Source organism: Nilaparvata lugens, chromosome 3 (genome assembly GCF_014356525.2).
Source record: "Nilaparvata lugens isolate BPH chromosome 3, ASM1435652v1, whole genome shotgun sequence".
NCBI classification, from domain to species: domain Eukaryota; kingdom Metazoa; phylum Arthropoda; class Insecta; order Hemiptera; family Delphacidae; genus Nilaparvata; species Nilaparvata lugens.
In genome coordinates, this window is record NC_052506.1 from 76,427,294 (window position 1) to 76,440,702 (window position 13,409).

The window sequence follows — 13,409 nt, forward strand, 5'->3', positions numbered from 1 at the left end:
TTAAATGTAAAGAAATGGATTATTTGGTAGTTAAAAAAGAAGATTGACTGCGAAGATATGTAATAGCTTTAGAGCTACCATAAAACATGAATATTAAATTTAAATTATTTCACTTGAGCTGTCAAGATGCTGTATATTCTGAGCTGACTGAGCAACTTGAGAATTTTTTTTATTTCTTTGAATGATAATGTTTAGATATTTGAATCCATCCAATATACAGTTGAGTTATTTATGAAAGTAAAATTATTTTTTGAATAATAACAAGCTGAAAATGTTAATTAACAAGGAAATTATTTTGAGGGAAGGAATCATTCATGCAATAGTTTGGACAAAGTCCATTAATTTTCCGGGTAGCTGATATTTTCGAATATCCTTAGAGCTAGATTTCTTCAGATATTTTGATTCAGAATACTTATGCAGTAGGTCTCTAGTAATACGAAACCCAAAATTTTAAATCCTTGAAACAAAATATATTATATTTTTAAACATCAGTAGTTTTTGTTGATTCATTAATATTTATTAGTACTCTATAGTTTTGAGTTATTTTGCTACATATGTATCAACATTGTAACTACATACTGATTGATGTGAATCCAACTTGTTAAAATATAATCTTATAAATGCGCTTCAAATGTATTTTCTTTGAAAAAACCTCACACACTTCGTCCACTTCATGTGTTTTCGATTGCTGGACTCAAAATCTATTATTACTCATCTCTGAACAAAATATTAGTTTTACATGATACTTATTTGAGCTCTATTTTGAACAGGTATTATTGCCAGAACTATTAAGACGTTACCCAGCCGAAGATCATAAAGACTTTCCTCTTCCACTTGATATGGTATACTTCTGTCAACCAGAAGGATGCATCTCTGTTGGTCCCAGACGAACCGCTCTCAGGGAGGCGACATCGTTTGTTTTCACCTTGACTGAAAAGGATTCTGGTGAGTCTAGACATATGATAATATTGCGAATCTTATTGCTGGTTTCCAAATCACATTTTAGATTGAAGCATTTGAAACAGCTATCGATTAAATCTTCGCTACTACGTTTATTTCAGTCTGTAATTTATACTAATAGACATTAATTTTTGCTATCCAGTTGAGAAATGTAATGTCAAAAAATAGAAAATGTGATTAATAAAACAAAATAATAATAATATTGTAAATGTAATTCTGAATAAAAATTTCAGTACTGTTATTGGAACTTCCAAAGTTACCAAAACAATTCAGAGTATACTCAACTACAAAACACTTTTACTCTCTACTGCTATACTTTCATTTTTTTGAACATAGTAACCATGCTTTTGAACCTGAGTCGAGAATTTGAAATTTGTCCTTCAATACCCGTCTTGAACCCTGGGAATAAGAATGCTCCTCGCTTGAATAATACTGTTTTATAAACATAATGTCTCAGATTCTAAATTTGTTTTTCTCACTTGATATTTATTGAATAATACTGTTTCATAAACATAATGTCTCAGATTATAATTTGTTTTTTCCTATTGATTTAATAGCATTCTAGTTTCTGCAAAGCATTCAAATGATTGTCATCAGCTTTGAAATCTAATTGATATCTTTGACTTTTTGTTTGCAGGAAAAAGTCGCTATGGAATTTGTGTCAACTTCTACCGGCCATTGGAGAGGCCTGGCGCCGCAAGTGCTCACTCGGCAAGGGACAGGCGTGACAGGCATTTCCGCAGAGAATCCTGGAGAAAGAGCATGGAGAAAAGCTCGGACTCTGCCTTCTCCAGGTAATCATTCTATTCTATTCTACAGCCATCGCTCGTGTGACTTTTTCCTACAGGGAGAAAAAGTTTCCCTTTAGTCCCCGGATACACATATATACAAATTTTCCCATCATAAATATGTATGAACTCTGTTCATACATGCACACAATAACTCCAATCATATGTATGAACTATGTTACCATTCCACAATAACTCCCCCGTTTGACGTTACATAATTTGAAAGGTTGGAGACTAATCAAATCGCGGTTTATGAACTCTGTTATTATCCCACAATTACTTTCCTGTTCACCATTATATAATTTAAAAGGTTGCTGACTAATCAAATCGCGGTATAGAAAAAAATCATTGCATAATTCAAAAATTATGTCATGAAAAAAAGTTTTTTTTTCCTATAGAGAAAGTTACAGTGTACAATCAAAAGGAAACTTGTTTTGGCTCAAATTATCACATGTATATACAGGTTTTTGCTACTCAGAGAGAGTTAAGTTTACAATTTAATTAGTCTAAATGAAACTTTAGTCTAAATTGCATTCTTCAAAGCTGAGAGTTTACTTGAATATAAATAAATTCAAATCGGCGTTTCCAGTGAAAATTTGATTTGTTTTGCAAAAGAGACGAAAATCTGTGTACTCTACATCATTATTGTAAATAATTTTTTCCTTTGCTTAGAGGCCCTGAAATTGATCAGGTGCAACCTGAAAACTCTGACACCAGACCTGAGCCAGCCAGGTCACGAAATATTATTACTATAAATATTCAATAATATAATGAATTGTGAAGAAATATGTGATATTTGTTGAAATAATGATGTGTTATATGTAATAATAATGTGTTTGTTTTGTAGTGACTACCGGAGTACGGTGGCGCCGAGTGACTCTGACCGCGACTGTCCGAGTCGCCGGGATTCGGAGAGCTCGCATCGCGCGCCTGCGCACAACACCCGCCTCGCCCCCCACCCCACCACGCTCCCCACCAACGACTCGGAGAGTGGCGGCTCGCACTCCCCTTCGCCGCGTGCCAGTCGCAAGAGACAGGTTAATAACAAGTCAACTTTTTTCAAATAATCATTTTCTTGCTCACATGCAAAGTTCAATAGATAGGCTAGTCCAATCCTATAGTGAGGTCCACGTTAAAATAGCAGTGGAGAAAGATAGGAGAACAACGTTGCCGATCCTATGTCTTGTCAATGCCTTCTATAGACGTTAGCTGATACAGGTTTATTGATGTAATATTAACTGTTCATTCTCGTTTTAAATAATCAATTATATTTCATTAAACAAGAAATTATATTTTTCAATAATTCCATAATGAATTTTCATAATAAGATGAAATATTTTGTTGATTAATTATTAATTCTACATTGTTAAAAGACGATCTGGCAACAGAGCAAAGCGAGAAAGAGATAGCGCTATCCGCTTTGTTGAATGATAGACAAGGATAGCAATACCATTGCTAATCAAACACTGCCATTATAACGTGGACCTCACGTATGGTTCTATAGTGAGGTCCACGTTATAATGACAGTATTTGATCAACTTTGGTTTTGCTATACTTGTCTATCATTCGACAAAGCCGGTGGTACTATCCTTTTCTAGGTTCACAACGATGCCAATTATGTTTTTGACAGTGTAGAAATATAATTAATTGATTCAGAGAATCGGCATCGCTATTCTCCTATCTTTATCCACTGCCATTATAAAGTGGACCTCACTATAGTTCAACCTGTCAAACCTTTTTTCTTCTCATTAAGATCACTTGTACTAGATATTTCAATAGAAACCTATTAAATATCCCAAATAAAAATAGATCAACCTATAAAATTCAACTATTAAAAACACTTTTGAAGTGGAGGCACCCATTTTTTAGCAGTGACTACTTTTCGACCTGTTGTTGGCCATCTTCGAAACGTTGAAACGTCCTGTTTATTCGAATCATCATCACTGCTAAAAAGTGATTGTCTTCACTTCAAAAGTGTTTTTGAATATTGATAGTGGAAAATAATAATGGAAATTCACACATAATCCAACTATTATCTTTAGTCCACAACAGCAGGCTTGGTATCAGGAGGTGTGATTGGAACTACGCATTTTGATAGGTTTCGAACCACCATAAAGTTACTTTGAAGCTCATACTCGATCAATTCTAAGATCAATTCAATTATAGTAAGGTATCTGTACACCATGTAATAAATAAATAATCATTACTTACCTACTAATATGAAACGGATCTGACTGTTGGTACACCTATTTCCTGATTATTAATAATATTGAGACTCGATATAGTATTGTGTGAAGGAGGGTGGAGTGGTCAAAATGGGTTTTTACCTGTTGTCACCATGAATAAATAAATAAATATTATAAGTGTTATTATCTCATAAATGGATTGTGGATAGCCATTGATCGTTCAATTGATTTCTTCAATTTTAGAGATTCATTGTGAAAATAATACAATATTAAATTTTAATAGCTCAACGATTTATTTACTAGACTTGCAGTGCAAAGCGCTGCTTCTTTATTGATTTGCTTATAGGCTAACAAGGATGTATAAAATATTACAAAATTATTTATTAGATTTTTTCTATTTTATTCATACATCCTTCAAAATTAAAACAGTTCTACTGTACTTGATTAATAATTATTAACCTAATATTCAGTAAATTACAATTGGTATCAATAAACCCCAATATAGCCTAAATTCTTTTTTTTTGTAACAAACTTATGTAAAAACTTACAATTCTAAAATCAATTCAATTATAGTAAGGTATCTGTACACACAATGTAATAAATAAATAAATAATCATTACTGACCTACTAATATGAAACGGATCTGACTGTTGGTACACCTACTTCCTAAAATACTGTATAGGTAGGGTTATTTGACAGTTGGATTTATTCAAGTAATAATAAATTTATATGATTTGTTACAGAGGGTGCGGAATCATTCACTAACCTCATTGTGCCTACTAACTCACCATCCTTTCTTCTCGATTTTTAGAGAATGCCTATTTATATTGAAGCGATTAATAGATGCTTGTAATGAAAACTCTTCGCCGCGGAGAGTTGGGGCTTCCAGACAAATAAACAGGTGATCATTATCTCTTATCAAGAAAACGTTCAATTTTATTCAAATTTCAAAAAAATATATTTTAATGGGAATTTTAGATTTTTCCGGCTTATAGCCTATTGAGGAATAAATAAATTATTGTATATTGTATGTTGATATAAAAAGAGACATAATTTACAGAAATTTTATACTGAAATCGTTGTTTACTACTATTACTAATTCATGCTATTAGTAGCCTACCATTGATTTATTATTACAATACTACAATTTTTGTAAAATGCCATTATTGATTGTTTATTTTATCATTTTTCATAAATGCACATTTCATGATTTATGAAAGTTATAGGCGTGAAAAAAATAATTCATATTGAATTGAGATGTTTTAAAAGCCTGAAAAATCTTTTATTGAATTAGTTTTGACAATCATAGAATGAAACCTGAGAGAGGATACCTCTTTCTCTTTATCTTCAGGTAAGAAAGGATCTACTTATATCTCGATGAAAACTTATAACAAGTGAAGATGTTATTTGTAATGTTGTTGCAGTGTATGGAATGTTCTTACTGGTAGAATATTTGAAGGCACGCCTTCAATCGTGATCCATGATGTTCGAGAAATAGAGACGTGGATTCTGCGCCTGCTCAGCGCACCTGTCCCTGTGCCTGGAAAAACTAGAGTTGAAGTAAGTTATTCATTAGAAATCTTCCTCAATTATCGTGAAAATTAATACTTGATTGAAATTTAGTTATAAAATTATGGATTCTGAGAAAAACCATTGTGCGTCAACTTGGGAAGGAATATTGACAATCCAACTATACTGTTATTGCAAATTAATCTGGAATTTAATTGATTCATATCAATAAATTAATAACTCACAGATCTATTGATAATTTTGTTAAAGTAGAATGCAGAATATCATAATTCTAAACTGAATCAATTGCTCACTTATTACAAATCAATTATAGAATAAAGTTTATTATTCAGAAGTCGTACTATGCATGTAAGAACAAAAAATTATTGAGAAATACTCTTTTCAAGAACGTCGAAGTGACAGTCACCTTCTGTGACTGTCAAAACGTAATGCAGAATTGAATTTATCAAGCAAGACAGTAAACTCAAATGTTCTTAAAGCTGTATGGATGCATTAGTCTGTTCTATCTTAGCCTACTTTCAAAGTAACCATGCGCATTGGATGGGATGTGCTATAGTTTCATTTTGAATGTTACAAATGTGTTGTTGGTTGTTGTTCAGGTGGAAGTGCTGTCGAAAGGCATTCATCCGCTGTTGACATTCGCCCTCCCTGATCACACGCGCTTCACGTTGGTCGACTTCCCACTCCACCTGCCTCTCGAGTTGTTGGGTGTCGATACTTGTCTCAGGGTCCTCACACTGATTATACTCGAAAATAAGGTGAGTTGCTTCCGTCAATATTGCTGTAGATTAGGTTTTTTCCAAATAATCAACTGCCATCTGCTAAATCAAAAATCAAAGAGTAATAGATAATTCAACAGACTCTATTGATGTCTTGATATTAAAATATTGTTTTCACCAACAAAACTCAGGTTATCAAAGAAGAATGCCATTTCAATTTTTGTGTAGTTGAGAAGTTGATATTGTGGCAATTATTCATATTAAATAAAAAGACAGAAATTGTCAAAAACCACAGATTTCTGATAGATTTTGCGGTTTTACCATAGATTTCTGTGGTTTTTGACAGTTTCTTAGTCTTTTTATTAATAAGAATGCTCACAATAGCCATGGTACAGAGGATGTCGGTATCTTGGTACACTGGAATGTAAGTCATAATTATATACAATCATTTTATAATAATAATTTATAATAATTTCTCTGATTGCCAATTAATTTCAACAAGAAGAGTTTATCTCTTTTCTGTATAGGGCTACTTGTAATATAAATATAAATAAAAATAAAAATCTCAATACCCTTTTTGAATTATTATCTAGAAGGCGGTGGAATTATGATACTTGGCAACTCTATCATTTCCACTGACTTTATAACGTGAATTTCACTATCTATATAAATAAAAATCTAGCCTCAAATTTTGACATTCAAAAACTTTTTTATGTGTGCACCGAATTTGATGATTTTAAATAATTCAAAAAGGGTACTAAGATTTTTATTTTTCTTTATATTTGAGAAGAGTTTATTTACAAATACATTTGCATAATCTTTTAATACACATCAAAAGAGGATGCTAATAATAAACTCAGTCCTAATTATGATACCCCACTATAGCAAAATGTGTTAGGGTGATCATAATGTTCTTTTCTAAAACATGAACAAAATATTTCAAAAAAACGTAGTTAGTAATAGTCCACTTCAGTTAATAATAGTAGTTTTACCTGTACCATGTAGTTAGTAGCCTAATAGTCTAATTTAAATTTTGGTTAAAAAGTGTAATTCAAAGACTCGTGATGCGCTATAACATCCATTGATGGGAAATTGATGGATAATACCGTTTACGTCAACGTTTTACGTCTTCATAAATTTTTCAATATAATATGTATTACCTTAATTGTTCTAAAACTGCTCATCAATGATTCGAAATAACAAACGATAAATTCTATGGTGCAAATTATAGTACTTGTAGTTTAAAGATTTTGTTGGAAGCTTTTCAAGTAAAATGTTATATTTGTAAAATGTTGTATTTTTTCTGATAATTCATTTCTTCTTGACTTCCATATTGATTATGCTTATCCGTAATTAATAGTAATGTTTAATAATGTTGCCATATGAACAACTGTAAATACATTACGGTAGTCAAATAAATACTGTACGGTAGTCAAAGTGTACCGTACTCTGTATAATATGTTGCTTGAGCTCAATTCATACTGACTTTAAAAAGTCTGTCTGTATCTTGAAATAGTGATGTACCGTAATTTGTAAATCACTAGATTTGAACAGTAATATTATAAAAAGTTCATAATCTCTAAATTTCATTATCAGTTTTATTTAAACTCCTCCACTTATTTTTTGTTATTAATTACGATATGTTTTCAGGTTTTACTGCAATCGAAAGACTACAACGCCCTTTCAATGTCGGTGATGGCTTTTGTAACTTTGATCTATCCCCTGGAATACATGTTTCCAGTCATCCCTCTACTGCCCACCTGTATGAGCTGTGCAGAACAGGTTAGTTTCTGATTCAGTATTTGTCTTTTAGAAAAACATTTAGGTCGTATTATGTGATGATAATTTTTTGCAAGCCACAAATGGCAAATTATATTTTAGATGACAGTGTGAATGTAAAGTGCATTTTACTTGAGACTATAACTTTTTAAGCAAGTGGTAATGATCAAGTCAATCACGCTAGAGGTGACAATCTTAGATATTTTCTGAAAAGATACAAACTACAATTCATTCACCAATCAATTATCGTGGAAGTAATAGGTTATATAAAAAAAAATACAGATTGAACATAAAGTTTTCTTCGTTTTTAAACTTCTTACACTTGATCGCACAAAAGTCTGTTAACTTTCAATACCGATTAAATTCCACGAGACCCAATCTGAGAAGCCTTCGGCTTTGTGCAACCGAGCCTAAAAATGGAAAGTAAGTCTATGCTATCCTTGTGAAATGTTCGCATGACCGTTTGATGAATTCAAGTCAATAAAGAAGCAAAATTGTCTGGTGACAATCTAATAATTTTTGACTCGAGCTACTTTATAGTTTAATATAATATATTTATATTTAAATTTATAGAATCATAAAGACAATTTTTTAATAATCTTTATTTCTTTTAAAATTTCTTCCAGCTGCTGTTGGCGCCTACACCATTTGTCATTGGTATTCCTGCAAGTTTCTTGTCTCTGAAGAAAAATTTCAGGTGAGATGAACTATCATACTCCAAGCACTTTTAAATTCAATCATGAAGACTATTGTAGCGACCCTTTACTTGTGATTATCATGACATTTTATGCATTATAGAAGATTTTAGTTCATTACTCTCAAGTTTTTCAAGATGGAATGTTGGTGGATCCCAACTTGTTTGGTGAAAGATATTGAGAAAAAGAATTAGTAGTCATTTTATTTTTCTCAATAATCAACAATAATTTCTTATAATCATTCAAAGTTAGCATAAACATTTCACATTTCTCTGGTTTAACATGATTCAGCTCTAACAAGATTATTATAATGTTCATTTTCTACCCTCAATAATTATGTTTATCAACCCAAGCTAGTGTTTAGACATCGATTGTTAATGTGGTTATCAGGTTAAGATTCCCTCTCAAGTCACCAACTCTCTCATTTACGCTGAATTGAACCACTCGAGTATTTTTCATTCCAAACAGATAAGAAATGAAAAGTTTATAAAATCATTATTTCTATAATTCTGGTAGGACCCTAACTAATTTTATAATAAACAATGTTGTATTTATAAATTTTCAGGTTACCAGATGATATATGGCTGGTTGACTTGGACTCTAATAGGATAACTCCCCCTACTGGATTCCAAGAAGATTTGCCGCCTCTTCCTGAACCAGAAGGAACAGTCTTGAAAAATGTCCTCAGACAGGTAATTTTCCATTTCAGTTTGCTCTAAAGGAATTTTTTAGTATGTGACTATTGGTAATACAGTACTGGAATACCTTAAATAATATTACGGTGCATCATAGAATTCAATTGAATGTTGAATAGGTAGGTTTTATTGACTGTTTGATTAAATTGACTATTGGATAAAATCTGCACACCATGATAAAGTCCCCCGGATTGCAGGCTATCCAAATCAAACCAGGGACTTTCTGGTGGCGTGCCGACTGTAGTGATAAAATGTTTTAAAAGAACCGGGGACTAAAACGTAATGATGATTAATATCTATGATGTTGCATATCGTATAAGTAAAGCTCAACGAAATCTATTTGCGAGTTATGGATAATTATATTGTATTTGAATTTTGACGAATGAATTTTGATGTTAAAAACATGTATGAGTACTAATATTTGATATAATATTGACTCACTAACATAGTACCTATCAACACTATTTTAGAACATAATATTCCATATACACTATCTCACAGTATTTTATTTTTTATTCTGGAACACCAGGCGATGCAGCAAGGTAGTCAGGTACGATTAACGTGGTTATTTTGGGCCAATTCACTATTCAAAACTTTCGCAAACAATAAAAATAGCTTTCTTCTATTGCTGATTGTTTCACACCTGTTTGCATGGTATAATGCTACTATGTAAATAGTATTTCATTCAACTTTTCAACTTCTTATTTTTATTTGATTGTCTATTTTTGTAGATTAAGGTTGAGTCGGTATAGGCTAGCTAGATGATTGATGACAATCTCTTCAATCTCTTGAAAATTCAACCTCTCTTGAGGTTAAATGTAGTTATTTTCAAGCTGTTCACATGAATATTAGTTGCCTTTTTTGGATTTATGCCACAATTTATGAAAAGCTGTACCTAATTAAAGTTGGATTGATCTACAAAATATTGTAATTGAAGAAATTGTTGTGTTAATAATATAGTTTTACAATTATTCTATTAATCCCTTGTTTTTTTTCAACTTGAATGGGATGTATTCAATTGTTGTAATATTATAATATTCCATTTTCATCCTGTCTATGAATAGATATAAATAATTCTAATAAAATCGAAAGCGCTTGTATATATATTTTTTATGGCTTGCTAGTTGAATTCTCAGGCTTTCAATTTCTATAATCTTGTCTTGTATTTAGATTAGTAATTTTACAAGTGTGGTGTGTACTTTTACGGTATAAAATAACTTTAATACGGAGAGGACATCATTTGAATCATTTTTCTGTCTTTCATGGGTTTCAAAAGTTACAGTTTTTCAAAGAATTTACCAATTTTTGGTAAACCGGAAATTTGGAGAGTTTTCAGTCGAGTGTTTTGATTCTAGCCAGTAAAGGGTTTTGAATTAACATTTTTGCAAGTATAACCTTTTTGTTTGTGATCTTCGATTAGTGAGAATAAAATTGCGATTCAAAGTCTCTTGGTTTCTGAGTCTAGCTCTGTAATCACAATATCAAAAACCCCCAAAGAAATTCACAAAAAATTTGGAAATTTTTCCCACGTAAATATTACTTGATAATATTGTATTATTTCTGTACAAAAGTTTACTTCTTATGAAAACTTTATCATCTGATTCAGTTGATTTCAATCATTGAATAAACTACTTGAAATATTTTTTGCCTTGGGAGTAGTAATGGATAAAGTATGATTTTGACGGTAACAAAATGTGATACTTCATTCCCCACTGAGAATTGTACTGTATAATATTGAAACATGTAAATCACTATTATTGCATAATTTATGTTGTTACTGTATCTCTATTGAATTCTCTATTCTAACTACGATTCTAATATTTTGATTTAGCTCTTCAATTGATATCTATTGATTACAGGCCTTGAACAGTCTGTCAGCTCCTAGTCAGCCGATGGGTGGACAGCAATCTTCCGGAACGGTGACAACTACTCCGAGAGAGCTTGGCTCCAAATTGAGGAGAGAAAGTGTTTACCCATCGCCGCCATACCAGCAAACTAATTTAGGGTCAGTAGAAAGCTCATGATTCAGTAGTCTGAGTGCTCTTTCATAACGTCAAAAACATTTCGACCCTATTATTAGTACCTTTCATAAATTTAATTACTATCTACTTTATCAATAAAAGCCATGTAGTGTGACTGTCTAGTATTTCAATACATTGATTAAAGTGCTTTCCTCTTGCAATAATGAGAAATAATTCATTATATTATGAAGTAGAAAACATGTTTGTTGGTCTAGTACCGAATTCCAATTAATTTAAAGTGATTGTTGTAGAGTAGGACTTATGTCGTAGCAATCGTGTTACAAGTGGCTTTTCACTCACTTTGTTTAGTATTTTAATTTATATGATGATAATCTGTACAGTCCATGAACGTTAAATAGCAATTATGTTACAAGTGGTTTGTAAAATGGATTAAATTTTAATTTTATTGTAAGTTTGAAGTTTTGTTTTATAAGTAAACTGGTTGAATTGATTTGTTTATTAATCTTCAATTCGTTACAGAACGTTTTATCGTACATGACACATTATGTTGCTCTGTTCTTCGTTAATTTCAATTTGAATAGAATTACTCGAAGTAGTCACTAATATCAATCTCAGTTTACAGTCCGGGTCTTGTAGCTTTGCCTATCGGCGGAGGGCCACTAGACTACAATACTACCCAAACAAAAACATCGAACATTTTTGAAAATGTATCTTTCCATAAACAAAAGATGCTCTCTTGCATCTTCTCAAAAGCAACGTGTTGCATCGGAAAAGATACACGAGGACCTTTTTGGAGTTACAGCCTATCAGCTGACATTCTTTCAACATGATGTATCCATTGTTGGTGATAGGTTGCAACCAATGTACCTAAAATACAGTTACATTATTCTAAGTACCTTGGTTGCAACTCTCTCATTCAAGAAGAATTTCTATGTGTAGGGAGCTTCCTCCAAGGAAACTCTGTAGGGAGATTCCTCCATCTAGGGATCTAGGGTCTCTGAAACATGATGTTTTTGGAAAGCCGTGAATATGGCCCGCCGCGAAGTAGACCCACGTTAATCCACGAAAAGCAACCCACGCCGTGGGATACTTTGTAGAATTATTCATAATCAATCAGCTGACAAGTGGATTATTCATTGCATGTATTACACAGATGTCTAGAGAAGCCTAGCAATGGTTTATAAAACATCCCACGGCGTGGGCTGCTTTTCGTGGATTAGCGTGGGTCTACTTTGCGGCGGGCCTATTACCCCGTGAACCATACCTTGCCTACCTTTTGTTTCAAAGTCACGGAGGCAAAGCTACGGTAATAGAGATACTGTACTGTAATAGAGATTGCTAATGGTACTGCATTATAATGCCTTTTTTAATCATTATAATATTATCAATTCCTCAGCTTTAGTGATTGATTACTTTTAACCAAAACTAGTCTATCGATTTTCAGACGTTGTGACAACTTCGAGTAGTTTTATTAAAAATTGATATCAAAACATTACCTTCAATACTGCAAATAAATTTGATTTGAATTAATTTGCAGTTACGGATCACCCTGCTTGCAACGGTCAGCCGAAGATGCGGCCAGTCAATACCCCCCACACCCGCAGAACTTCCCCCCTCCACAGCACCTGCAATCCTACCAGCCTCAGTCGAGTTCGTCGCCCGCCTTCAATCCGTTCATTTACGGCAACGACGTCGACTCTGTTGATATTGCCACTCGGGTTGCAATGGTATGTTGCCTATCTCTAACAGACTAAATAAGATAATATTATACATTATTTAAAACTACAATGTTGAAATAATATATACTACTGATAAATATACTATATGAAACAGACATTAGTCTGTTGTTGTTGTTTGCATATATTCTTTTTGTTAATCTCTGTATCAAACTTGTATGTGTGTGTGTAAAAATAAATTGAATTGAAATTGAAATACCTACATATATGCATTTTATATTTCCAATTCGGGAAGCGGTTTGACTCAGTGGTCGCGCTGATGAGCTATCGCTTACATATGTTAAGAATCATGCGCCTGCTACTCCCGTTGGAAATAAAGGATGACCGCATGAACCAACT

The 13,409-nt window shown here is 32.5% G+C and overlaps 1 protein-coding gene across 20 annotated transcripts in view; it reads left to right on the forward strand.

Annotated features, from left to right (window-relative positions):
* The window catches only part of LOC111049646 (MAP kinase-activating death domain protein), a 79,367-nt gene that overhangs the window by 15,502 nt on the left and 50,456 nt on the right, over positions 1–13,409 (forward strand). For 18 of the 20 annotated variants that reach the window (XR_005570909.1, XM_039424638.1, XM_039424639.1 and 15 more), the window contains 12 exons: positions 771–945; positions 1,598–1,754; positions 2,596–2,785; positions 4,678–4,835; positions 5,359–5,494; positions 6,064–6,222; positions 7,834–7,965; positions 8,589–8,659; positions 9,223–9,349; positions 9,882–9,902; positions 11,212–11,357; positions 12,872–13,061. Coding sequence is in view for 19 of the 20 variants with exons in the window: in XM_039424638.1 (XP_039280572.1) it covers positions 771–945; positions 1,598–1,754; positions 2,596–2,785; positions 4,678–4,835; positions 5,359–5,494; positions 6,064–6,222; positions 7,834–7,965; positions 8,589–8,659; positions 9,223–9,349; positions 9,882–9,902; positions 11,212–11,357; positions 12,872–13,061 (1,662 nt within the window). In the remaining variant the exon portion in view is untranslated. The remainder of the gene's footprint in view (positions 1–770; positions 946–1,597; positions 1,755–2,595; positions 2,786–4,677; positions 4,836–5,358; positions 5,495–6,063; positions 6,223–7,833; positions 7,966–8,588; positions 8,660–9,222; positions 9,350–9,881; positions 9,903–11,211; positions 11,358–12,871; positions 13,062–13,409) is intronic. The other 2 variants (XM_039424644.1, XM_039424653.1) reach the window with 1 other exon arrangement.